The sequence below is a fragment of the Pipra filicauda genome, unplaced genomic scaffold (assembly GCF_003945595.2).
Source record: "Pipra filicauda isolate LSUMZ 115617 unplaced genomic scaffold, ASM394559v2 scaffold185_size1782982_pilon, whole genome shotgun sequence".
In the NCBI taxonomy this organism is placed as follows: domain Eukaryota; kingdom Metazoa; phylum Chordata; class Aves; order Passeriformes; family Pipridae; genus Pipra; species Pipra filicauda.
Genome location: NW_024104293.1, coordinates 563,695 through 591,146, shown reverse-complemented (window position 1 = coordinate 591,146; position 27,452 = coordinate 563,695). Strand labels below are relative to the sequence as shown.

General features: G+C 50.8%; 1 protein-coding gene across 1 annotated transcript; it reads left to right on the top strand.

Annotated features, from left to right (window-relative positions):
* The first annotated feature begins 1,533 nt into the window (after positions 1–1,533).
* NMNAT2 (nicotinamide nucleotide adenylyltransferase 2) lies at positions 1,534–25,584 on the top strand. Its single transcript, XM_027723445.2, has 11 exons — positions 1,534–1,699; positions 18,432–18,520; positions 19,225–19,292; positions 20,009–20,087; positions 21,104–21,233; positions 21,867–21,947; positions 22,051–22,095; positions 22,894–22,970; positions 24,002–24,103; positions 24,341–24,408; positions 24,534–25,584. The coding sequence occupies exons 1-11, from the start codon at positions 1,615–1,617 to the stop codon at positions 24,634–24,636; spliced, it is 927 nt and encodes a 308-aa protein (XP_027579246.1). The 5' UTR covers positions 1,534–1,614; the 3' UTR covers positions 24,637–25,584.
* The last annotated feature ends 1,868 nt before the right edge of the window (positions 25,585–27,452 follow it).

Here is a 27,452-nt window from a genome sequence, read left to right as displayed (position 1 = left end):
GGGATCTGGATGGATCTGAGGGGGCAAGACAGGGAGCAAGTAATGGATCGCTCAAGGATAGGACCAACGAGCATCCCAACACCTGGCTGAGTTGGCAGGGCAAAAGTTTTCAAGCAAAGGACTGGAAATAATTAATCTTACCAGGACAGGGAGAAATACATCCTGTTCCTGCAGGCAGGGCTAAGACACTGCCAAGGGAAGGCAGAGATGAGGGAACAGTGCCTATGGAGTCTGTACCTCTTCAGGACAGAAGGAGAAAGAGAGATGAAAAAAGAAAAGGAAACCTATTGGTGGCAAATCACTCCTTGCTGGAAGGAAAGGCTGTGGTGTGTAGGAGTCAGAGAAGCAACTGGCCAGGACAGCCTTTGGGAGGGGTTGAAGGCAGCTGCCTACCAGCTCTCCTTCAGTGGCTGTGAGCAGAGAGGGCTCTGTTGGCCCTTGCTTGGGATGAGGAGCTTCTTCAGCAGAGAACAGCAGTGCTTCAGTCCTACAAGTAAGAAATGAAGAGAATTAGTCAGGCAGTCTGGTACTGGTTTTACCTTACCATGAAGAATGTTTTTTGGTGGACACACTGCACCTGTTTTATATTGGCTTCCTTCAGGCAGTGAAATGGAGGTGTTGGGTGCAGCCGAAGCCCCCCAAGCCAGTTTCCCCATGGGGCCCCAGAAAAGGGTGTTGCAGCAATGCTGCACTGGGGCAGCTGGGAGGCCCGTGTGGATCCTGGGCTGGGATTGGGGTCTCCTGAGCGGGAGTGGGGGAACACACAGAGCACAGCTGCTCATGAACGCTGAGTCCTGCATATCGCAGAATCATTTAGGTTGGAAAAGAATCCTGATATCATCGAGTCCAACTTGTGACCAATCACCACCTTGTCACTAGAACAGAGCACTGAGTGCCACATTAATTCTTTCCTTAAACACCTGCAGGGACAATGACTCCACCACCTCCCTGGGCAGCTCATTCCAATGTCTAATCAACTTTTCTGTGAAGAAATTTTTCCTGATGTCCAACCTAAACCTCCCCTCTTGCAGCTTAAGACGATGTCCTCTTGTCCTATTGCTGGTTTCCTGTGAGCAGAGCCCGGCCCCCACCTGGCTGCAGCCTCCTTTCAGGGAGCTGTAGAGAGCAACAAGGTCACTCCTGAGCCTCTTCTTCTCCAGGTTAAGCCTCCGGTTACGTCTCAGTCCTGGGGATGCCAGTGTGTCACTGCTGCCTCTCTGTGTGAGTGTGTGTGCACATGTGTGCGCGTGTGCGTACAGAGGGGATGTGGATGTGTGCCCATACGTGGATGTGTGTCCATACGTGGATGTGAGCGTTGGCACATCTGTGCCAGGGCGGGTGCCCCTGTCTGCGCCCTCGGGGCTGGATGTGTGCCCGCGGGGGTGCGCACATGTGTGCACACGCACATACGTGTGTTTACACGCCCACCCGTGTGCTCAGGACTCCGCGGGGGGCGCGCCCCGGGCCGTGCGTGGCGAGGGGCGGCCCCGTCCCCGCTCCCGCAGCCGCGGCGCCGCCCCCGCTCCCGCCCGGCCCCGCTCCATCCCTCCTCCCTCCTCCTTCCCGCAGCCGCACCGAGCCACAGACCGCGGCGGGGCCGGGCAGGGCCGCACCATGACCGAGACCACCAAGACCCACGTTATCCTTCTGGCCTGCGGCAGCTTCAACCCCATCACCAAGGGCCACATCCAGATGTTCGGTCAGTGCCCGCGGCGGCGGGGCGGGGGGGGAGGCGAGGGGCTGTACCCCGCGGTGGGGATGGGGGGGCTGAAGGGGGATCGGGGTGTGCTCGGGGTGCGCTCGGGGTGTGCTCGGGGTGTGCTCGGGGTGTGCTCGGGGTGTGCTCGGGGTGTGCTCGGGGTGCAGCCCCGCTCCGGAGCCCGGGGCCGGGCGCTGTCCGCGGCCGGTGGTGCTGAACGCGCCGCGGGCGGGGACCGCCCGGGCCTCCCCGACCTGGCCCTCATCCCTGGGGGCTGTCCCCCATCCCTGGGGGCTGTCCCCCTCGGACAGCGGGGTTCTGCCCTCTGGACTTCCCTTGTCACGCTCCCGCCCCGCAGTCCCCCGGCGTCGGTCCTGGCCGTGTTTGTCCGCTGCCGCTCAGCCCCGGGATTCGAGCCTGCGGCCGCTGCAGCGCTTCCATCTCCTCTGGCCAGGGAGGAGAGACAGCCAGGCAGCCACAGCCAGGCACAGAAGTCAACAAAAATACAGGCAGTTAATCAAGATATTAGAGTACCCGACGTTTAGATTGATACCAGGTCTGAGGAACGGGAAATGTTCCTGTGAGATGATGGATATTACCAAGCATCCATGCTATGATACAGATGATGGGGATGCTAAAATCACTGCTACAGCCTGCTCAGGCAAGACAAGAGGGAAGGAGGGAGGGAGAGAGAAAGGGAGGAAGGGCAATCTCCATCAAAGGCAGTCTGACATGCCATAAATACTGACGGTTTGGGTAAAGCTCGAAATGCCTGAAGATCCCTTATGAAAACAGCAACTCACTTGGGGTGGGGAGGAGTCCTGCGAGGGTGAAGTGTCCACTGCAGACCACTGAAAAAAGGAGAATAGAAAGATCAGCTCCTCTAATATCCCTTCTTGGAGTGCAGAGGCAGGATCCATCCTTTATGTCTGATAGGAGATTTGAGGTTGGGGAGCAGATGCCGAAGGTCTTGTGCTACTGCTGGAGAAGCATCCCTGGGGTTTCTAAAAGCTGTACAGAAGTTTTTAAGTGCAAAAATAATTGAAATCAGCTTGGGTTATTTCTACGTCAGACCTTGTTTTTGTAGACCATAACGAGTTGGGTAGCAGGCTAGAAAATTATGGCTTTCTAGATGCAAATGATCACATTGCTATTCCATTTCATAAGTGCCAGAAAAATGTGGTCCTGGGCAACAACATACCTGAAATTTCAAAAAAATCTTATTGCTTAAGCTAAAAGAAATTGCTAACAAGGATCAAGAGGAACTATTTCAAAATAAAAATAATAATTACATGAAATTACAGGGACATGGTTGATAGAAGCAACCACTGATGAAACAGATTTCTATAATTCACATTTAGCCCTATTTTGATTAAGTAATACTGAAAATATCAATGCAGCCCATATTCAGTGGACTAAAAACCAGTAAGAAGATATTTTAGAAAATAAAGATTGGTGAGATATTAGTATGCAGTGGGTGTTCTTATAGACTCGAAATGAGATTTTTTTTTTTTTTGCTCAGTACTGTTGAGTATGTTTATCAAAGATGTGAAAGAAAATATATAATCCCTGCCGCTAAAAAGTGCCAATGACCCCAAAGAGGTCAGAATAGCAATTCATGCTGGTAATGAGACAGTTGTGCTGCCTGACTCGGGGTGTTTGGTAAAAAGGGCTTGTTCAAACAGTGAAGTCAAATGCAAAGTCATATGTCCAGCGAGGAAGAACGCACATCCAATATAAACAGCAGGCAAATGTCTTCTGCCAAACAGCAACGGTGTCGGGGACTGAGGAGGGATTGTACACAGCCCACTGAATGCAAACTCTGTGTGGTGCTGTAAATACAGCAGCAAATGTGATCCTTGCAGATACAAGGGGGGGAATATCAAGCAGAAGAAGAAAGGTTGTATTATTTTCATGTACAGCATTAGCAAAGCCCTTCTCAGAGGACCAGTGACAAGAATTATGTTAGCTCCAGAAGCCGGGCTTTGTGGCAGGAGACTAGAGAGGCTCAGTCTGGATCCATTCTTTAAGATGTTAAGGGGCAACTTGATCTGCTTGGTGGAGGGATATGTGATATCTGGTGGAAGGGGGCTCCTTTATTCAGTAGAATTAGGACTGGTGACATGCCAAGAGCAGCTTTGGATCCTGCACAACTTCAAGCTACAGATATGGTGTGTGGGTTTGAGTGAAGGTAATCATGTAGTAGGAGAAAGCACCTGGGTACCTGATGGATTCTCTGTCACCTGAAGGCTGTAAACGAACACTCAGACATCTTTCAGGAAGACATGTTTTAGCTCAGAGGATGGCTTGATGTGGAAATTTTCTATGCATGTATCCTGTAGAAATCCTGGAATATAAGTCTTGAGATACCTGATAGGGACAAGTGAGACTTCCACAGGGAAAAGACAGAATTTACCTGATCCCTGATCATTTTTATTTGAGGAACGCTTCCCCCCAAGTCTAAAATAATAATTACGTGAAGCCATGGGAATCTCAACCAAAATCTGTGTTATTCTGCTCTGTGCTGTACAGTTCAACCAAAACAGTGCTCCATCCTGTAAGTGTTGCATTTTAAACAGCTGAATTTGTGCAAAAATGTGGTCTTTATCATTCAGACAAATACCTGGGCTTCGAGAGCCTGATAGGAGAACTTTTTGCTTAACGTAGAGAGAGAAAATTTATCTCTTTAACACATGGCACTAATTAAGCCAGAAGAAAGAACAGTATTTGCATGGGTATGTCACTGCAGACATACCATTATATGCCAACCATCATTTTTCTCAGTATGGATTTTACCATTTTTTATTCAGGCCAAAAGCCAACCTTTTCCCATAGGATTTTTGTCTGAATAGGAGATGGGCTAATTATGTGGAATTCTCTTCTAGTGGGGGAAAGGTTCCCACAGGGCTATTCTTTCCACCAGTCATGTGAATTTAAGACTCATCATTAGCCTTGGGTTTCCAGAAAGCTGGGATTCTTCTTACAACCCCAAATCTGCAAGTGCAACACACCACTGACCCTTGTGTGTGGAACTGAACTTCCCACAACAGGGCTCCCTCCATCCTCTGCCAGTAACAACTCTGGATCACTGGGGCCCCCCAGATGAAGTTGATCCACATCTGTGTGTATAAAATATATATCATACATATAAATTAATACTTAGCATAAGATACATAACACATAACAAAAAAAGTAGGTGAGATACGGTGCTGTACAGCCATCCTTACCAAGGGGTTGACACAAACACCCACACAGTCCTGAAAACTCTCAGAGTTATTTGTAGTATCTGCTGTGCTTTGAGATATACGTATGTTCTGAGTCACAAATTTGAGTTGTATTTCCTAGCTTTAGGTGGCTATGAGAAAAAGTTTGGGATGCCACTGTGGCAGGGAGATAAAGCAGGAGAAGAGACAGGCTAGAGGTTCTTTCTAAAGCTTGACATGAACATTGGTGGCCTTTCACCTGAAATGAAACTCCATTTATACCCTAAAGAGATACAGAGAAGAAAAAGCAGAGCAGCCCATGCAAAAATTGGAGAAAAATAAGATTCAGAAAAATCTCCGTGTTAAAGCCACATGAAAACCCCGCCACTGCTGCTCACCTTGGCCAGCACACATCAAGCTCCAACCAATTCACCTTAATTTCCTGCTGACACTCAGAGGAACTCTGAGCATGGGTTGAAGCTCAGCCCTCCTCCCCAGCAGCCAGCTCAGGAGGGGATCCTTCTCTGAGACATCCCCACGCTGGCTTTGGTATCTCGGTGCCGAACTGCTGGGGACACGCAGAGTGGAATTTGCTGCCTAAAGGACATCTCCCTCCATCTTGGCCTCCTCACAGTTTGCCTCCTGCTTCCTTCCCGTGCAAACGATGCCACCCAAAGGACAAAAGCCAAGGGACCAACGTCAAAAGCAAAACCTAATCTGTGCAGCCCTGCTAATGTGCTGAAGCCCGTGCCGGTGCCCTGCCAGACAACGAGCCTGTGCTTGCTTTGACAATTAAATCATTTCCCCACCTTGGCCCAGCTCAGGGAGCCCCAATACAACTGTGTTCAAGAGCTTGAAAATCAAAGGGCAGCTCTGCAGAGCAAGGTAGAAAGCACGTTTTTTCAATCAAAACAACCCCATGGTTCGGTTTGAAGGTGGTCTTGGGTAAAATACTGGGACTAAAGGCATCACCAGGCAAGGTCAGAGGCTCCAGGGTTTGTGTGTTCCAGGACTGGAGAGGGAGCCAATAAACTGCTGGAGCTGGAAGGAAGACGCCGAGATGAGTTTCTTCGTAGTTCTGCAAGGGAAAAGGCTTGTACTGTCCCATGGATATGTGAGAATCAGAGGGTTGTTCTGATGATTTCTGCAGACTGAAATTAAGGATTTGGTGGGGAGAGATGCTATCAGGTCAATCAAGATGCAGCGTCTCAATATTTTTTTTAATTCATTTTGTTTAAATCATAGAAGAAAAGGCTCTGTAATTGCCCACATTCCCCCTTTTAGCACATTAAACATTTTTTTCTTGCCTTTTTAGAGTTCTGAAATTCCTCACAATCCATCCTTTTATGTGCAAACTTCTGGCTTCAATCAAACAGCCTTGCTCATCAAACAGGGTTTTATTTCTGCCCAGTTGTAAGAGCAGCCTGACACAGCTTCATCTCCAGGGTTTGGATCACCTCTCCATCCCCTTTTCCACCTTTTCTCATCAACCTTTGAGTAGCAGAACTTCACTGTGGACATCCCTGCCCGTGCAGGGGAAGGTTTGAGCTGTCCTTCCCCCCTCCAGGTGCCCATGAGGTCCAGCCGTGTGGACTCTGGGATCCATGGGGATGCTCAGAGCTGCACTCAGAGGCAGCAGGTTGGGTAACACCCCCCAAAAAATGGTTGGGATATTACTGTTTGACTCTGTCAGAGGATTTTTTTACTGCTATTTTTTGGGCACTATCAAACATTCAATAGCAAATAGGCAATTTAATTATATCTGTATCATCCGCCTGTATCCTGACTCTCATCTCTTTTGTGTTGGTTCATGGGGTGATGGGTTGCTCCAGGTATGTTCCTGTAGGAGGAAGGGGTTTGTGAGATGTTGTTCAGATGTCACCTTCTTGTAGGGAATCTTGGTACCTCAGCTGTTTTTAAACGTTTGGCCATAGAGTTTCCCATCTACTTCATTTCAAACAGTGCCAGGACCTGGACTTGCACAGAAGAACATTGCTTGTAGATAAGCTGAATCCTGAAAGTCAGTAAATCACCACTATTCTTCCCTTTTTGTCTACTTAGAATTAAATTTTCCCTAGATCCTATGTGCATCTGTTGTTGAGGAGAGTTTATATCCCAACCAACAGCTGGGTAAAAACCATTTCTGACAGAAAACAACGAAAGACTGCGATCAGAAGTAAAACTCTCCACTTGGCTTCTTTAGAAAATTTGAGCAATTAAAAACCCCAGCAGGCTGCTCCTTGATTATCCATTGCAGTCCTTGTAGAGGAGCAGCACTGAGAGCTGCTGCATCCCACAAAGGCTGGTTTGAGATGAAGGGATAGAGTTCCTTAAGTAAAGAGGGATGAAGAGGCAGGAGCTGAGGCTTTTGTTTAAGATGTGTTGTTTAACATCCCGAATTTCAAAAATCACTTTTTCCTATTTGATTGAGATGACTGAACTGCAGAGCAGTTTAATGAGAGCGTCGCTGCCTGGAATGGAGCTGGGAGAAATGCCTGAGCAGAATGACAGCTCACCCTTTTGCTCAAATGGGAATACATCTACAAATGTCCAGAAGCAAAATTCCCTGCCTACATCCAACAAAAGCTCATCAGGAGCTCGAGAGAGGTTTTGCTCTGCTGTCTGCAACATGAGTAAGAAGTCTGGGCCCCTGCGAGGCTGCCTCCTGGTTCCATTTCATCTCTGGGCTGGAATCAGAATGCGTAATTAGCGGGAGCGATCGATGGAGCGGGAGGGGTGAGGGGGCTCTGAGAGGACCGGATGGACAGCGAGAGCCTGACTGAGCCCTGGCTTGGCTCTGCATGGCAGTGGTGGGGCTCAGCAGCACCAGCAAGGACCTGACCAAGACAGAGCCAGGACAGATCTCACAACACTCAGGTTGATTTGTCGGCCCAGGGGAGCTGCAGCATCCGTGCTCACCTCTCTGCAACGCAGGCGAGGAGCTTCCACTGCCATCCAAGCAGCTGAAATCACAGAAAACAGCTGAAACATTTCATCAGTGCAAGGGGTCTGGGAGGGCAGATTGTGCCCATCCCCAGGTGCTCCTGGCTCAATGTGATGGCAGACAGTGAAACCCCTCAGCCCAGCCTTATGCCGCGGTGGGTGAGTCGCTGACATGACTCCACACCCAGCACTTGCCCAAAACATGCTGAAACTGCAGATTCTTGGGTGCTGTGCTGGGAGAACAGAGCAGCACAGGCAGGACTGCAGCACCCATGGCTCTTTTGTGTGCCATTATAGATCAGTTAATGTCCCATTCCCATCACTGTACCCCATACAGGCTCCTTTTTTCATGGCCTTTATCACCGGCTTCCTGCATCTCAAGCGTTTCCTCTCCTCTTTATGACCCAAAGTGAGGAGGAGTTTTCCCAAGCACGAGATTAAACTCCATCAATAACTACTCAGGGATTCTTTTAAAACATTTATAAGCTCTTAAATATTTAGCAGTATTTATTACGGTCTGTGAGACATCACATTGTTTCTATGACAATGCCACCTCCCAAAATGTACCACGTACCATCTTTTACTTCCATCGACTATAAACAAACTTGGCAGTGAGAAATCCAGTGCTACAACCTCATTCAAGAGAGAAACAGGGGCTCTGCTTCTATTTAAGAGCCATTTGCACTCACTACAATTCTCTCACCTCCCTTACCATCTTCTCTGATGTTTTTTAACAGCAGCCTGTCCGATGCCATATTGATTAGCTGCATGCTAAACCCCACCAGTGGCAGCCCACATCTCCAGTGTGACCTCACTAAACCTCTCCTGACTGGTGCACCGAGGAGGAGTCACATCCCTCCTTTCCCTGCCAGGCTGCTGTGGGTCGGGTACCACTGTAGTGGGGGTTGGGGTAGGAGTGGGTTGTGAGCAGGCTGATCTTTGTGCATCTGAGCAGCAGCTGGCCCAAAATAGGCATCCTCACCCCTGCACCCTTCCAGGCTTGCAAAATGCCTTCTGGCAGCAAGGCTGGGGGGCTGCAAGGGATCCCCTGAGTCAAGGAAGGAGGCACAGAGAGGTATCAGAGCTGGGGTCAAGACCACATCCCACCACTTGCGGTCGAAGGCCAAGCAGAAATAGTTCAGCTGTGTTGAGTGTGCAGCACAGGTAACCCCAAACTTTACCCTAACCTTAACTCTAACCTCAATCTCCACCTGGGACCAGGGAACCCAAAACAGCCACAGAAAGACTCAACAACCTCTAAGACAGAAAAATCAGCCCAAGATAGAGACAGGGTCAGGTCACCTCTGGATTTTGAGATGAGCATGCCCTCTCTGGCATTTATAACCCCTCAATCTAAGCAGTCCCATGGTGCCGCCAGTGTCCAGCTAAGCAGGACTCAATTTTCAGAGTGAAAAAGCCAGACAAAGCCTATAGTGTCCATCACAGCCCTGCAAACAAACCAGGGACAGGACACAGGTCTTATCCCCTCAAAGCAGCATTGCTTACACATGTTGATAGTGTGCAGTCACGTCCAGAGAAGACAACCCAGGTCAGGAGCTCATTTTTGCCTGTCCCTTTCCAGCATCAAGTGGTTTCCTTCAGTAAGCCTGAGCTGCTGGATGTAGCTTGGTCATACCAGCAGAAAACTGCTAAATTAATATTTGGGAACAGAGAAACCTAGAGTCTATAGAAATATGTATTTTCAAGAGCCGCTGTAGGGCTTGCCCCAGGAGAAGATGATGAACTGAGATAAGTCTGTTTTGGATCTGGAATAGGAAGCAAAGGCAGAGAAGCTCCCCATGGGATGGGTGGAGAGTCCTTCTCTGAGCCAGGCAAGGAAGGATTTGCTCAGCCTCTGCTCCACAAAGGTTTCTATTTTCATCGATAACCCAACAGCCCCTAATTGAGCTTAAGCCTTCCCTGAGGAGATGACATTTCACTAGGGTTTATTGGCAAGGGGAAGAAGAAAATCCAGTTTTCCCAGCACAAGCTGAATTGGGGTGCTGAAAGGTGTAGCTTTGCTTCTGGAACTTGTGCTTTGTGCAAAGATATTGTTGATGCTTCTCTTGGGGTAAGTGAGGTCTTAGGAATAGATCTACAAAGAGAGAGGGTTTCACTAGTGCAAAACGGGAATGTGACATCCCACTGGTGTCACCAAAGGGCTGAAGTCCTACCATGGCTGCCTCTGCCACCCCACACTGTCACCACCAATCCCCTGGCCTTTCTGCATCTCTGTAGGTGGGACATTTTCTGCCTGCCTGGTTCAGCCAACACTGATCCCAGGCGAGGTCAGCATCTCCGAACGCTTTGCCGGCAAAGACAAAACAAGGGTCAGGCCCACACACAGGGGCCAGCCCTCGTGGAGGCAGCCCAAGACCAGCAAAGAGCTGCAGCGCAAATGCCACCCATCTGTGCTCCACGGGGAACTGAGAGCCATCAATCCCCTGCTCCTGGTGGGGTTGTGATCCCGCCGTGCTCAGCCTGAAGGAGCAGCACGACACACGCCAGGGTTAGGAAGCACTGCCTTTGATGTGCTACAACGGCTCGGAAATGAAAACAAACGAAGCGCTTCCACAGGGAAATTAGGGCACTGGAAAACAAGCGTGGAAATCCGCTGGGGGTTTATTTCCCTTTTTTTTTTTTTTTTTAAGGCACTGAGTGATACCAATTTCCCTGGCTGAGATGTGGACCAGGACCTCTCCAGGGATGTACACTGAGGTGCCTGTCCTATTTTGGATGTTCCACCCACATTCTGATGAAAGTGAAATACAAAACCATGGCAGGATAATGAAAATATTGCCTTTTGCTGCTACCCTTGTCCTGTGTGACTCTCCATGGGCCCAGGGTTACAAAAGTTGGTTCAAATGGAGTACTCAGGACTATCTGGAATACCCTCCCCTTTGCTTGCCAAACAGTTTATTTTTGCTCCTGATATTTAGACTGTTATTGAAGCTGAGACACAACCACAGAATACCAGCTCTAGGCCAGATTTGTGCCACAAATTGATGTTGCTTTACTGTGGGTGGCATGTTATGTCTCTTTATACCAGCTGGAAGCTGTTAGCCTCAAAAACCCCATAGGAGAGACAGGCTTCAACCAAAATCCCTCTGACCGCTTTCTCCCAGCCCAGCCTCAAGTGATGTTCATTCCCCTGGTTTGTACTTAAATAAACCCTGGTGCTCAGAGTGGTGTTTTACACCAAGCACTGGCAAATCCACATTTTAGCACATTTCTCTCTAAAAAACAAGGAAAATACTGCACTGGAAGGGGGAAACTCATTCCGCCCTGCACCACACCACAGCATGCCCAGCCCTTGCTGACTTGTGGGGTGGCAGCTACTGCACCAGACAGGGAAAGGTACACGACCTTTCACTCTTCAATACCATCCATACACTCGTCTTACCTAGAGATGCTTAATCCTTCTCTGAGGGTTTCTAAGCAAGGTGCTTTGGTGCTGCCCTGCAGCAGAGAGCTCAAAAAAACTCCTTCTTCAGGTGAAGTCGCCTTCATCATCCATTTTTAGAATCACAGAATAGTTTGGAAGAGACCTTAAAGAGCATCTTGTTACAACCTCACTGCTGTGGGCAGGGACGCCTCCCCCTAGACCAGCTTGCTCCAAGCCCCATCCAGCCCAGCCTTTTACCTACCAAGAGTTGCTTTTACCTTATTAGATGCTTCCCCTCACCTTGGTAGCCCCAAAACCTCTAAGATGCCCAGGAAGCAGCTCTGGGCATTAAATACCATGTGGAGGTATTTAACAAGGGCACCTTGTCAGGACTGAGCTGCCTATCCTTCAGGTGAGATCCAGCAAGGTGCTGAGGATATTCCTGCTCTCCCCGTGATGCCAGGATGGAGATCTCTGAGCAATAAGTTATGTTGCTTCTCTGTAGAAGTGGTGTGAGTGACAGCACTGGGCTGATCACCTACCTGCCTGACAGAAAAGGAGATCCAGTCCCTACCTGGAGGAGCTGGCGGCAGCTTCATCTCAACACACCTGTACCTCTCCTCATGTCGCTCACCTGATGGATAATGCCTGCTCTAACCTGCTCCACTGCAGCAGGGTTGGCTGCTCCAGGAGGTTGTTTTGCCAGGCTCTTCCTCAGATGCTTCTTCTCAAGCTCTGGGACCTGCAGGATCTCTTACCAGGCTCCTGTGTAACTTCTCACACACACAGTGGCCCTTGCAATCCCCCAGTTCTGAAAAAAAGAGAGGAAAAATAGGATGCCTCCAGTTTCAATTTCAATGAGATCAAATAGGCTGTTCCTCTATGGCTTCATTTAAGAAACCCAGATGACCTGGGACCAGCCAGGTCCCCTGCCCAGGCCCCGTCTAGTTGGGTCTCCAGCAAATGCTCTGCTATTTCTAGGTCAGCTCACTGTGACTCAAGTCTCCTACTTTTATTATTTTTAGTTTGTTTAAACATCTAATTTCACTCTTCTGCTGTGAAGCCATGAGTGGTCAACAGATGGTGATAGCATGACTCTCATTAGTCATCACTCAGGTGGCTCTGAGTTGGACACTGGTGGGGACCTGGGTGGGCTGGGAGATGGAAGGGTCAGATGCTGCAGCGTCATTTCCTGAGGCCTTTCCCAGCCTCCACTTCCACCATGAGTCTTGAGGTATTTGGTATTTTGTGCTTATGAAAAGCCAATAAAACAAATGTGCACCAACAGCTGAAGACATTTAGCATGGAAATCCTTCCCAAATTTGTTATTTCTACAGTGCCTGGGTGCAGCTATGGATTAAAGGGTTGGGGGAAAGTGTGTAACAGAGTAATTAGCTTGGAGATAAAAATCATTAAGCATTAGGGGGCTTAATGGGATTTTTCCACCAACCAAAAGTCTTCTGGGAATCTGACTGAGATTGTCTAAGAGACACTGAGCTCAAGGCAGGACAAGCTATGTGGGTCAGTGGGACACTGGAATCTCCCCAGGCTTGCCTTGGAAGGGGTCAATCTCAAGGTGAAGAACCACTCTCCTGCTTCTGCCTATAGGAGAAACCTCCCTTGAAGAGCAGTCAGGGCTTGCTCTAGTAGAAATGTCCCTTTGGGAAGCTCAGGGAAGGGAGGTACCAATGGTTTTCCCAGCTCTAACCAAGGTGTGGTTGTGGGTGATGGGTGTGTAAAGACACTGACTGGGGAAGAGAACTGCCAGGCAGGAGAGCTGGGCTTTGAGAGGTGGACACTTCTGATGAATACATCCCTGATTCAGAGGATTTATATAGACATGCATACATACATATATACATATATATATATATATATACATACACACAGAGACATCATTCAATTAGTCTGAGAGTAACTGCTGGCTCTGTGCCCAAGATGGGCTCTGGAAGCACCATTTAGGTCCTGCAAGTGCTGCTAGGTTGAGAATAAAACACAGTGTGCTGGCGTATCTGGGTCACTCTCCCCTGCAGGAGAGTGGGGAAGCGCCTGCCTTGCCCTCGGCGCCTCATGGCCACATCCCACCTCCCCTCCAAGGATGTCAGAGGCCGAATTCCTTGAAACAAAAATGAGACACCTGGGCAATGGTTTTGCCTTCTCCATCACCTATGGCTGTGCACCTTCTCTTCCCCAGCTCTTGGGGAAGAGCAATTAAGGCTGTGCAAAACTTGCCTTCCTGCCACCCTTGTGTGTGTTTTTGGAGAGCTGGCACAGAGTGTGAATGAGCTGCAGCTTCAACCCTCATGGGGAAAGGGGCATAAATCAGAGTTGGCTGGTGGCTTTATTCTGTAAAAACAAACAAACAAACAAAAAAAGCAAAAAAGGAATCTTGGGTGTGCAGATGACCCCGGTGTAAAGGCAAAGCAAATAAAATTTGAAATTACACCTTGAAAAATTGAACATGAAGAATATTTGATTTCATTAACGTCAATTTAGGTGATGGAGCAGCGCCAGAGGAGTTGAGATGTTGCGATTGAATATACTCAGTGAGAACCTCCAAAAGAAACATCTCCTAAATAAGGCCTGATTTCCTATTGGGGAAGCAGGATGCTATTTTTTCATTCAGTCTGGACAACATCACCACTTACCATTTTTGTAGCCCTGGAGTGCATCCAGTGATTGGTGTTTCCCCACCGTCATCCCACAGGAAAGCAGCAGAGCCAAAAATATTTGAAGTGCCTTTGCAGGGCGGGCGAGCAAAGCTGGGCTGGGGCGGCGGGGAGGTGTCACCAGTGCTTGGGATGAGTCCAGGTGTCACCCCTGTCCCTTCCTTCCCCAACAAAGCCAGGCTAAGGTCATCCACCAGCCGCCAGGCGTGGAGCCAGGGCACTGAGAGCTTCCCATCACACAAGTGATGCTGCCGGTGGGCTAATGCACGCCTTGGCAGGGTCCATCACCAGGAGTTTATTTATGTCAACAAGGTTTAAAAGCCATCGAGGGCACCTGGAGCATTACAGACAATTTACACCGGAAAAGGAATGAGCTTTTCTCTTCCAAAGCCGACATCCTTGCATTGGTGTGGCAGGAGATAAAGTGCTCATAGAAAATGAAAATACCAGAGGGGGGTTTCTGGGGTCTGGCATGGTCTGTGGACATCATAAGCATTCGACAGGCAAGAAATGGGCTGGGAAAGGGCTAGGAAGCCGTGACAGAAGGCTGAGCTCAAGGACAATGAATAGGCCAGAATACAAAGCTACTGCAGTGTCTTCAGTGTCTGCAGGGAGACCACGAACCTGATATCCTTTTTTTTTTTCATGGCTGGGCTTCACGAGCAAAGATTTGGGGAGGGCTCTATCCACGTTTGTTGCAAGCACGGTGGTGGCTGAAAAGGCCAATGCGAGATAGACAAGTCCGGTTGCAAAAGGCACAGCAGAAAGACTCCTTAGGTGGTATATTCTGCAAGACACGATTCTTTCTGCATTGTCTTTTCTCCTCAAGGGTGATCCTGCGTGTGTTCTCAAAAAAAGCAGCAGAGTTAAAGATAGTGTGTCTCCAGACCTCCCGATTGGAGGCCAGAGTAGACCAGTTATGTGCATATTTTGCGTAAAAGACACAGCAAATTTTGTGAAAAGAAGTCTTTTCTGATAACATGGACCTGGGGGCTTGGAGAAAGCACTGCAAAATCAAAGCAGCCACAGTGGTTCAAAGCGATAACCCACCAAGCCCAGAGTCCTGTTTCCAGAAACCCAGAAGAATGACCAGTGCTGTGCTTGGGTGTGAAGCTCCTCAGCTCAGCCTCACACCATGCACAGCCCCCCTTTCAGGATGAGAGACCCAGGGACAGCAGGAGACTCGCCCACTTTGCCCTTTCTGTGCCAGCAGTGACCTCCATCCCGTCTCCCTGCCCTTGCTGCCCAACCCCTAGTTACTCCTCACACGGAGCCACAGCACTGATCACCCACCATTTCAAGGTGCTGAGACCCAAACCCCCCTCTGCACATGCCAGGAGCACATGCCGTGCCAGGAGACACTGTGACCTCCTCCCAGGGTGGGGAATGAACCAACACCCCCGAGGTCTCTTACAAGAGCTAAAGCAGTTTGGTCTTGCATTGTGCAGAGGGTAGGGCTCAAGGATCGATGAGGTAACATGTTTAGACAGGCTTGCTACGGAGGCCTGTTGTCCTCTCCACTTAGCCACTGAAGAGTATATCAGCCTAAGAAGATTCAAACTGTAAAAGAAATAAAAATAAGCTTTAAGCACAACATCATGATTGCAGTGAGGACACACCTAGATGCTGCAAACTAACACGGCAATTTTAGAATCATAGAACCACAGAATCATTTGGGTTGGAAAGTACCCTTTAGATTGAGTCCAGCCATTCCCCCAGCGCTGCCAAGTCCACCACTAACCCATGACCCCAAGCACCACATCTGCACGGCTTTTAAATCCCTCCAGGGATGGGGACTCCACCACTGCCCTGGGCAGCTGTGTCAGGGCTTGACAAGCCTTTCTGTGAAGAAATTTCTCCTAATATTCAATTTAAACCCACTTTCTCTCGTCCTGTCCCTTGTTCCCTGGGAGCAGAGCCCGACCCCCACCTGGCTCCACCCTCCCACCAGGGAGCTGTAGGGAGTGAGAAGGTCCCTCCTTTTCTCCAGACTGATCTCCCCCAGCTGCTCCTTGTCAGACTTGTGCTCCAGACCCTTCCCTGGCTCCGTTCCCTTCTCTGGACACGCTGCAGCACCTCAGTGTCTTACTTGTGCCACGCTGAAGCCACAGTGCCACCTGCCCCAAATCCTCTGCCACCATCCCAGCAGTGAGGGTGGCTGCTCCCGTCGCTGTGCCAGCCCCACTAGCGGCACAGCTCCTCTCCAAACAAGATTTGACATGTCATTTAAGAAAATGCAATCTTTTTAAAGGCTTTAGCTTTGAAGTGGGTGCTGTGAAGGTCTGACTTAGCTGACAGCTACACAAACAGGCGAGACAGCACAGTCGCCTGATGGACACAGCCCTGCAAGCAAAGGGACATGCTCTGCCCCAAAAACAAGTGAGAATGGACCAGTCTGGGATGTGAAAACGTGCTCTGCAAGTCTTAGGCAAGGTAGGACCAGAAAGCAGGTCTTCCCTTTCCTTCTCAGCCCTTCATTCCCTACAAGAGACTGCTGCTTCATAGCCCACGTCTGCCCAAATACTTCCCTTGCGAGGATTTACTGGTCCATACATTTATATATTTTCCATACCTATTTAAATTCTGTTTGTTGTTTCTGAGGTAGACAACAAACTCTTAAAAATGCAGATCCCAAGTTTTATTTGTATATGTTTTTGAGGAACAGCCACCAAAAACTCAAGGCAAATTAATACCATCAGCCAACCCTGAGAACATGAAGCACAGCTTACACATAAGTTGCTCAGCTTGTCTTAAGAGAGAACTTTATAAAGATGCCATACGTGAAGATGAACAGGTCAGTGTTTTTAATTGTCTTTTGGAAATAAAATCAAGTCAGAGTGAAGCAGGGAGAAATCAAAGGATGTGTTTGTGTTTATTTAAAACTCAATGGCATCTTTTTTGTTAGGGAATTTACTTTTTCTTTTAATTTGCATTTTAAATTGCATTGTGATAGAAAGGTAAATGCTGATCTATCAATCTTGGGTCCTCCCTGCCCCTGAAAAAAACCTCACCCAAGAATGTTGTGTTTTTCTGCATGTACTCCCCAAGGATTTTGAGGACGGGGAGGGATAATTTCGGTACATCTAATTCAGGCAATCGAATTTTACTCCCTGCCCCCATCAAATGATTTAAGCCTGCTTTCCCTCCCTGGACGCTGGTGCACCCAGGGCACAAGAGCTGGGAAGGCAGCCAGGGTGAGGATTTCGGGTGAGTCTGAGGAAGAGGTTTTACTGAGGCTGGTAAATCATCCACAGGCTGTCACAGAGGCCTGGGGCTGCTCAATGCCCTCGAGGGGGGAAAAAGGTCCATGGCAATTATATTTCCTAAATTGACTTTTAGCTGACACAATAGCTGAACAATATTCCTTAGTAGAAATGTCAAAATTCAGAAAAAAATAATCATTTTGCCCAAGTGACATAGAATCCTGGAAAGGTTTGGGTTGAAAGGGATCTTAAAGCCCATCTCGTTCCACCCCCTGCCATGGGCAGGGACACCTCCCACTAGCCCAGGTTGCTCCAAGCCCCGTCCAACCTGGCCTTGGACACTTCCAGGGATCCAGGAGCAGCCACAGCTTCTCTGGGCAACCTGTGCCAGGGCCTCCCCACCCTCTGAGTAAAAAACTTCTGCGTATCTAATCTAAACTGACTCTCTTTAGATTTAAAACCATCTCTCCTTGCTCTATTGCTACAGGCCCTAATAAAAAGTTTGTCCCCAAGACAACCCAACCTTCCAGCCCTGCTCAGCCCCCCTCACTTCCCTCCATGTATGAGTGCTCCTCATCCATCCCAAGCTGTTGCAAGGGAGCTCTAAAATAATTTCAGAGCTGAATTTTTGCCCTGAAGCAGAGCAGAAGGGAGGGCATGGGAGCTGAAGAGAGGCACCACTGGGGCTGGGTGCAGGTGGAGAGGGGGAGGAAGGCTCCCTGAAACTGCCTCCCCACTGCTGCTGCACCTTCAGGCAGGACTTCTCCGCATCCCCTGGGGAAGTGCCAGCCCCTGAGCAGGGTGGCTGAAGGATATGATGCACAGTGACATCTTGGGATGGCTGACAGATCCCAAAAACACCTCAGTTTCAGAAATCTTCTTTTTTGTTGCAAATGCAAAATAATTTACAGCTCCTTTGCTTGGGGGAAAAAAAAAAAAGCTCTTTGTAATGACTTTCTAATGACTCATCAATCTTATCTCCCTTTTTGCTTTTACCTTTCCTATCTTCTTTTTTCTTGCTACTGTCTCAATAGCTGGGGTGGACACATAGGAGATCATGTGAATTTAGCAACCCTTCCCCAGTGTTTTTATCCTCAAATGTCACCATTTGGAAATACCAGCCTGAGAATGGGCATCAGGCTGGAGGGACTCTGGCAAGTCTGTCGGACGTGGGCAGCACGTGGTGTTGGCACAGGCCAGGAGCGGTGTAAGAGCCGTGAGGCTGCTGAGGGACCAACTGGGCCATGGTTGGTGGGTGCCACGGTGTTGCAGCGCTCAGTGGGTCCAGCTAAACCCCCCTGCACCTTTTTCCTTGTCCTCCCCCCGCAGAGCGAGCCCGGGATTACCTGCACAAGACGGGACGCTTCATCGTCATCGGTGGCATCGTCTCGCCCGTGCATGACTCCTATGGGAAGACGGTGGGTTGTCCCCATTTTCCCTCTCTGCCTCCTGTGTGCAATGGTATCTCTGAAACCAGGGATGAGCACTGGGCAGCACTGCCTGACCCATGGTCCCTTCCTGTTCATCTTCTGCCTGGGGCAGCTCCTGACCATGGGAAAGTCTCGGAGAGGAGGGAAAGGATGAAACCACTCACTCTTTGGATAAAAGCCACAGCAAGGCCCTACAACCAACCAAAGTACTAGAGAGCAAAGAGAAATGTTCTCACCCAAAACAGTGGTGGCCATCTTGCTGGGTAGTTTTTTGGTTTTGTTTTAATTATTTCAAAGCCAATTTTTTTTTTTTTTTTTTGCGGGGATGGAAACTATGAAAACAGTAGCCTTTAGAAGCACTTTCCAAATTAGGAGTGGAGAGTTTCCTCCTCTCCTGAAAGCTGGAGAAATTTAACCAAGAAACCACCACCCCAGCTCTGGCTCTGTTGCAGCACGGAGCTGGGAGTGGTGGTGCTGAGCAAATGTCACCTCCTGGTGCGTAGTCAGGGCTGACGCCCAGCAGGAACTCCTCCCTTCCAGCAAACAGGAGCTTAAATAAATGTTTATGGGCAGGAACGAATCCTTCTGGCCTATCTCACCTGAGTGAGCCTGATGTTCTGCCCCAGGAAAGTTTGCAAGCTCAGGCTGGCCAGGGTACGATGTAACCATTCCTCCTTCACCCTCTTTTGCAGGGTCTGGTCTCGAGCCGGCACCGCCTGACCATGTGCCAGCTGGCTGTCCAGTCCTCTGACTGGATCAGGTGAGTGGCAGAGCCCACCCTGCTGTGGCATCAGCGGCCTGGCAGCCCCTGCCCCTTCCCTGCCCTGCGGTGGCAAAGGCCTGTGTGCAAAGCGGAGATGCCACCAGCTGGTAGAGCTCCAGGACAGACTTTCTCCTCTCCGAGCCCAAGCTTGATTAAAAACCAAAGACCTTCCTCTCCCAGTCCAGCAGAGAACAGATGCAGATGGTTAGATCACCCTTCAAGGGAGCTCTGGGGATTCAGGAGGTCTTGCAAGCCCCCTGCTCAGCCTGTGGTGTCTGGGCAAGGCTCAAAGTCACTCAGCCTACCCCAGCTTTGTGCTGTGGCACCTTCCCTTTCCACACCTGCAGCACCAGCCCACAGACTCTCACCTTCCCAGCATCACCACATGGCCTCTGGTGGCTGAGGTGGGACCAGAAACACCTCGGGCTGCCCTCAGAAACAGGGTTGTGACATGTGTAGTCACATCCAATCCCAATGAAAGCTGGTTAGTTGGGTACCAAGAGCGGAAAGGTACCCTGGCACGTGTTCAGGTCTCCAGAGCTGTTAGGAAGGGCTGGGTGGAAGGGCTGGAGGAAGGACATGGTCCATGGCACACCTGTGGAGTGATGGTAGCTGCTTGTGGCACTGCTGGCCAGCCCGGTGGGGAGGAGGTGGCACAGCCGGGAGGTCCGGTGGCCATCGGCCAACGCTGTTGCCTTGCTGTGTTCCCGCAGGGTGGACCCCTGGGAGTGCTACCAGGACACCTGGCAGACCACCTGCAGTGTGCTGGAGCACCACCGTGACCTGATGAAGGTGAGGCAGTCCCCGCACCGGGGGTGCACCCAGGGGTGAGGGCATGGGGAGGGTGCAGGAATGGGGTTGCTCTTCCCCCAGTGTGGGGACAACTAAAACATGTCTGAGACAGGATGAGAGAAGACTTGCAGGAACATCTGTGAGATCCTGACCTGGAAGAGGCGCAAGATTCCTTGTCACAGCCACTTTGAGCTCCTTGCTCTGATGTTGGAAGGAAACTGGGCCCTCCAGCTGGAGCCAGCAGCCATCCTGGACCCAGGAACACCAGGAGGGGAGGAGGGGTGAAGGTAGAGAGAAGGCAGGGATGGGCACAAGCCAAATCATTATTGCTGCCTACTGGTTCCTCCCAGAGGGGAAGGCGAGGTGGATGGGCCTTCCCACTCACCAGCTGAGCCAAAACTGCTGTATGAACTTGATGGAGAAACTCAGTGGGAAAAATCAGCACCTGGGAAGTCTCTGGGAGCACAAACCCCTGGAGGAAAAGTCCCTCCAAAACCCAGGCAGGTCTGAGAGCCATGGGAAAAGGTGGCTGCCCTCTGGTGACTGCAGGGAAGCAGGGCTGCTGGCACACTTGGATACAGCAAGAAAACCAAAGATGGGAAATGGATGAAAGAGCATCACACAAAGTTACAGGCAGCCCAGACAGGAGACACAGCATTAACTAGCCCAGCAGAATGTGCGGTGCATCCAAGGACCATGATGCTGAAGCTGAGGAGTCGCCGGCCATGCTTTCCTTCTCCTGCAGGGACTGGGAGGGAGAAGAGAACATGTTTGCTCCTTGCCAGCCTCATGGCTCCACACAAAAAGTTAGCACTACCTTCATCACAAGTCATTATCCACAGGGTCCTGCTGGCCTCGGGCTCATGGGACTGGGGATCCTAAAGTGAGCTTGGACATACTTGTCACTGAAGATGACCTTGAGCCAAGGGTGGGGAGGCTTGATATAGGGACAAAAATGTTTTGGGATGTTGTTGGGGTGAAGATGCTCTTCCAGCTACACTTCTCCCTCATTGCAGAGAGTGACTGGATGCATCCTCTCCAATGTCAACACGCCCTCCATCACCCCTGTGATTGGCCAGCCCCAGAATGAGTCCTCGCAGAACATCTACCAGAACAACAACAACGTCTCCAACAAGCCCACTGCAGGTAGGTGGCATCAGGGTGGGGAAGAGGGGGATTACTACTGACCCCTTACCTCCCAGCCAGGGCTGCCAAGCATTAGGAACAGTGCTCCATCACCTTGTCTTTGGACAGATGGCTCATCTGGCTCCATGCACCAAGCCCAGGGTGGGGTGGGGGTGCAATGGAGAAGTTACCATCCAGCACAGCAAGGGGAGCCAAGAACAGCATAAAATGGCTGTAAAATCTCACTGGGCTTCAGCTGGATGATGTCCAGGCAGGGAGAGCAGCTAAAGGAAAAGGTACCTGATGCTCACAGGGTGCATGCAAGGGAAGAACTGGCAGGAGAGATGATGGAGCTGGATCCCCTATGAACCAGTGGGATATGGGACATGAAAGTATTAGCTAGGGAGAAGTGGGAACATTACTTAAATCCCATAAAAATGGACATCTTGTGATTTTCTTAGTGATTTTAGCTGTCCAGCTGGTCTCTTCAAGGCACAGGGTAGCACTCTGGGGAGTTAAGACCAAGAAAGGAGGTGGCAGGGAGGTGCTGGGAGCAGTTCCTGCACAGGAGCATCTTGCCGGACCAGGGTGGCTGAAGAGCTTGTACGGGTTAATTGCACCACCTCTCTCCCATTAATTTTCCTTCACTTTTAGCAAAAATCCTGGGGAAGGTGGGAGAAAGCCTGAGCCGGATTTGCTGTGTTCGCCCACCCATGGAACGCTTCACATTTGTGGGTACGTAGAGGAAAGGTCCAGTGTCAGTCCAGCCCCCAGCCCTCCTCCCAGCCCCCTGTGCTAGGCCAGGCACCAGCACCTCTCTTTTTCTTCCCTTTCTCAGATGAAAATGCCAACCTGGGGACAGTGATGCGATATGAGGAGATCGGTGAGTGCACAGCCCCCCAGCTCCCCTGGGCCAGCGCCATGTGGCTCGGGAGCTACTGGACAAAGATCCAGGGGCAAGTGAAGGATATAGGATCATCTCACCCCAGTGCCAGCTACTGGGGCTCAGGGGTGAAACAGGAGCAGTGCTTAACTGTGCTGAGCCTGGCCCTGTTGGCAGACAGCAGCTGAAATAAGGGAGTGAGCAGTGGGGACACGGCCCCCGTGCAGACACAGACCTGCCATGGCATCATGCCTTGACAGTCACCCCAAGTGCCCTCCCATGGTGGTGTCATCCCATCCTGGCAATGCCTGCAGCCCTGCAAAGCCTTGAACAGCAGCAGGAGGGATTTCAGCTGCCCTTTCCTCTAAAGCCCTGTAAGGGTTTCAGGCCCACCAGGCTGCCCCAGATGTGGCCCCACCATACATCACCCAGAGGTCTGTGTGGAGAGAGTGCTGGTGGCTCTGACACCCATTTCATGGGCAAGCTCACACACAGCCTGGCACTACAGCCATCCCAGCACCTACACCACACAGAGCCCAGAGGCTTTGGCTACCTGGAAATGCCAAACAGGGAGGCACCCTCCCATGTAGCCATCTCTTCCCACTCCTCTGAGTGGGTTTATGGCTTTTCTCTGGCAGCTGTGCAAATAAATAAATCTTTAGGGGCCTGTCAGAGCAGAAAGCTCCTTCCCGTGCCACAACTTTCTTGCTGAGCTGCGAAGCCAACCCTGAAGTTATGGGGCTGGTGCCTGCTCAGCCCCATGTGCTCACACCTGTGAGCTTCTCTCCTTTTCTTCAGAGCTTCGCATCTTACTGCTCTGTGGCAGCGACCTGCTGGAGTCCTTCTGCATCCCTGGTCTCTGGAACGAGGCGGATGTGAGTCACCACTGCTGGGCATCCCTCCATGCTCCTCTTCCCCAGGCTCCCTTCCTCCTCCTCCTCTGCTTCCCACACCCCATGCTCTTGGGAGCCACTCAGGTCTCTTGGGATTACAGGAGCTGTGCCCACCGGCCCCACTGCCTCCTCCTTCCCAACCCTGACCCTCACCTCCCCTACACACTTCCACAGGGCTTCCACAGACTCAAGCCCTGCTCCCACTCACTGCCCATGCAGAGGATGTAACCTGGGATGCAGGGTGAGCCCATCCCAAGGCTGTGCTTCCACTCCTTGTCCCTCAGAAGGAGGCAGAATCAAGTAGATGCCAATCCCAGCAGAGTGAGGTGCACAGGTAGGAAGTAAGATCTTTACAGAAGTTGCCCAGACATTAGAAATTAAACACAATTAGAGCCAAATCAACAGCTTTTACTGTTGGTCCTTGCCTGAAGAAGCCACATTTTCATGGGAGAACACCAGCCCTGGAGAGAGGATGGGTTAATGACCCACATGCTGCTCCAGAGCAGTGCTGGCTATGGGGTCTCCCCCAGCTCTTCACTGAGATCAGGCAGTCAGCACAAACCTCCCTCCTTGAACCTCTCAACCATTTCTAAATTCAGTTACCACATCTTCAGTCCTGAGTTTTGTAAAGCAATTAGGTGGCAGGTATCTCCTCTGAAAGGCTTAAAAAGCTGAGATGAGGCAAGTCCTGAAGCCCAGCACAAAGGATGCAAAAATGTCCTCCTTAGGCAACCTATTCTGCTGCCACCTCCTTCTACCATGAGTTCTCCTCAAAGTCTGAATTCATCACCCAGTAATAGGATTTAACCCCATGCCTTTTATTTCATCCACTGCAGACCACTTGCCTTGATAATTCTGTTTTTCTGCCAAAGGCTGCTGACATATCCCCAAACTCACTTTCCATCTCCATCCAGACCACGGCCCAGCTTTCACAGAGTAGGGGGGGTTGGCAGACAGTGGCGGGTTTTGTGTGGGGTGATTATAAAGCTCTCCACACTTTGGGTTGTTCCTAGATGGAGGTGATCGTCGGGGAGTTCGGGATCGTGGTGGTGCCCCGGGATGGAGCAGATCCCGACCGGATCATGAACCACTCCTCCATCCTCCGCAAGTACAAAGTGAGTGGATGCACACATGGCCAGGGAAGGCTGTGAGAGGACCCACAGCCTCTCTCTACCCAGGAGAGCACTTCTGCCACAGGGCACAAAATGTCTCGGGGTCAAATGCTCTCAGCGGTTGGGTGGGATGAGCCACCATGCAGCCACCTCCCAAGGCCAGCAGGGTGGGGAGGTTGGTGGGGCAGACACCTGCTTTTAAGCCATCTCTTCACTGCTCTTTCCCTCCTTCCCCTGCAGAACAACATCCTGGTGGTGAAGGATGACTCAAACCACCCCATGTCGGTTGTCAGCTCCACCAAAAGCAGGTGGGTGATGCAGGGGGACTGGGGGAAGAGCAGGGTGCCCCCAGCCAGCCCCTCCATTGTCCTCACATGGACACCTGACCCATCCAAGTGGGCTCTGATCCCTTTCTCTCCCCCCGTGCCCCCAGACTGGCCCTGCAGCACGGGGATGGACACGTTGTGGATTACCTCTGCCAGCCTGTCATCGACTACATCCTCAAGAGCCAGCTGTACATCAACGCCTCTGGCTAGGAGCCAGAGGCCTTGCAGCGAGACAGCCCTTGTGTCCCGCCTACCTGCAGCTCTCCATCACTCTTTTTTCTCTCTCTCAGTCCGTGTCTCCATCTCTCTCCCCATCCCATGGCCTCCTGCCTGTGTCTGCCTCTCACCCCCGGCACCAACACTCCATTGTGCAGCAATGTCCAGGGAACAGTTTGGTCTCTTTTTTGGGGTACTGCCCTGCCCTGCACACGTGGGGAGGGAGGAGGAACCGGTACGAGAGCGATGTGCTCGGTGTGCTCAAGGGGAGGCTGCCCCGGCACCCCCTCCCAGCATGTCCCTGGGAAAAGGCCCCCTGGTCCGTCCTCCCAGCATGCTCAGAGCAGGGGCTACCTCTTCTGCATCATCTTACAGAACTTAAGCTCAATAAATCTAGGTGCATTTTTTTTATGCAATAGTTTTAGTGCAAGCCCTTTGAGCCTCTCGACCCAGTGACCAACCAAACCCTGGTTGGCACCGGCTTGGTGCCTCATGGCACGTGAGCCTCCCAGACCGGCAGTAGGACAGCCCAGCTAACCAAATCCTCCTCCTGGTCCCGAAAAATCATGGAGAAGGGAGCAGAGGCCTTGGCAATCATCGCTGCCAAAGCATTGCAGGGAGAATGTCATGTCTCACCTTCCCTTGGCTGCAAGAACTCAAGCCACTCCCTGGGTGACTTGAGTTGGGGTGATGTTCTACTCCAACCCATAGCACCTAGAAAGGGATCTGCCACTTATGGAGCCGAGAAATGAGGTAGAAAGAAGCAGGTAGTGAGCCAAAACCTCTGGTGACAATTTTCCCCAAAGCTGGTTGGGTCCATCACCATCCTCTGGCCTTCAGATCACTATTTCTGTCTGTAAACTTCCCCCTTCTCCCACCTCTCTGACTCTCTTCCTCTTCTTGAAGAGTTCATTAAATGCATGATACTTTCCCCCTCCCAAACCAGCTGTGGCTACTTCACCCATCCCTTGGGACATGCCAGGCTCCTGCTCTCCCACCTGTGACATGCCTCCAGATGCCAGGGATGGAGCCTGGTGGAGACGTGCCAGGGCAGGTAACAGGGAGCAATTACTGAAGCCTTGTGGAGCGGAGGGTTGCTGGAGCAGGCTCGTGTCCTGCTGAGCATCTCTAGGGTGCAAGGACCCTGCACAGCTCCTGGGGAAGGTCACAGCCACAAGGAGGAAGGTTTACCCCTCACCTTCTGTTCTCCCTTTGCTCCATCTAACCTTATATTGCTTCAGGTGGAGCCGTACAGTTGCCTGTAGCTGAGAGTCCTCCACGGTGTTTCAAGGAAAGATGTGAAATTTCCTCTACTTCATCCCTTAAAAGTCCACAAAGTAGCTCTCATTGAAGCTTCAATTGGTGAGACTTTGCACTAAATTTGGCCTGCTGGGTGCTGCTGGCATCCCTGGAACAGCAAACAGCTTTGGACAAAACAAGGCAGGCCATGGTCACAGGGTCCTTGCAGCAGGCAGCATTTTAGGAACAGTAGCTGACAACTTCTCAGGAGGACATAGCCCTTCCCAGAAGGGAAATCATGAGGGACAGAGGTGATGTGACTCACCCAAAGGCCCCAGAAGAGGTCTTTCCTTGCCAGGGATTTCCCTCTGCACGGTGAGGTTTGTTCGGGAACTGTTCTAAATTCGGCAGCTGAGTCCCTCAGCAGCAGCTCCGGTGTCTCCAGGTGGTAGTGTACATATTCCATGGGATGAGGAGATTTGGAGATGCCAAAGCAGAGAGGGTGGCGAGTGTGTGGGGGACTCAGAGAACAGGAATGCCTCTTTTCCAGGGAGGTCTTCAGCCAGCTGGAGCTGGTCAGCACCACCCCACTGAGCTCCCTCAGCTGACGTGCTGGGCGGGTGCCCGTGGTGGGACACCTCATCCATGAGGTAACCAGTAACCAGGTGCTGGACTCCACCCATTGTTGTCACACATTCAGGTTGTCAGTCTCCTCTCCCTCTCCACCCCAACACAGAAGGCATTCCACACAGCAGCCTCCCCTCCTTGCCAGACCTCACCGTGTTTCTCAGCTCCCAGCTGGAGGAGAAGCAGCAGTGGTGGCAACCAGCCTCCAAAACACACCCAGAGGGGCTGAACCTCCTGGGGGGGCAGCGCCTCTTGGAAGGGGCACGAAAGACAGTGGGTTCCCACTGAGGAAAAGACACGGGGAAGTAAAACAAAGGAGATGGAGAAGGAAGGAAGGTGTCATGTCCGAGAGCCACCTCTGATCCTCCCTCCCTCCCTAGGTACGTGGGATGGGACGTGGGAACGCCAGTGCTTCCCACCCCATCATGGTTAGGATGGCATGGCTTAGAGACGTAGTGTTGTGGTACAGATGATGAGTATATTCTGTCTGACTAGTCTTACCTGCGCCTTCGTGTATCAGCTCAGCAAAACTCACTGATGGGGGGTGGGATGGGGGGTTTGTAACGGGTCCTGCAGCTCTGGGACCCATTTGGAAAAATGTATTTGGGTGGGTATGGGAAAAAAAATAATCATCTGTGATGATCCATGTGACTGCCAGGGAGGTGAGGATTGGGGTTTGCAGGGTGCAGGGGAGGGGTGGGAAGAAGCTTGTGGGTCTTGGTCTTTGAACCTCCACTTTCAAACAGTGCAATTTGCTGAAAGAGAAATGAACTTCAAACGCCCTTTGGGGGAAAAAATAAATAAAGGGGGGAGGGAAAGGGGTTGAAGTTGTCATGCCACCAATTTCACCTTTGTCAAAAGTTTTGGAGCCTTTTTTTTTCTTTTTTTTTCTGTTGCTATATGAAAAAAACCAGTCATTAACAAAAAAAACTTTATCAGCAAAA

What these genes read in the sequence shown, in the direction of transcription:
- NMNAT2 (XM_027723445.2), top strand. Translation starts at nt 1,615, where the DNA reads ATGACCGAGACCACCAAGACCCACGTTATCCTTCTGGCCTGCGGCAGC. An exon ending in CAGTCCTCTGACTGGATCAG is followed by an intron (nt 19,293 to 20,008) that starts GTGAGTGGCAGA and finishes GTGTTCCCGCAG; the next exon opens with GGTGGACCCCTGGGAGTGCT. An exon ending in GTCAGCTCCACCAAAAGCAG is followed by an intron (nt 24,409 to 24,533) that starts GTGGGTGATGCA and finishes CCGTGCCCCCAG; the next exon opens with ACTGGCCCTGCAGCACGGGG.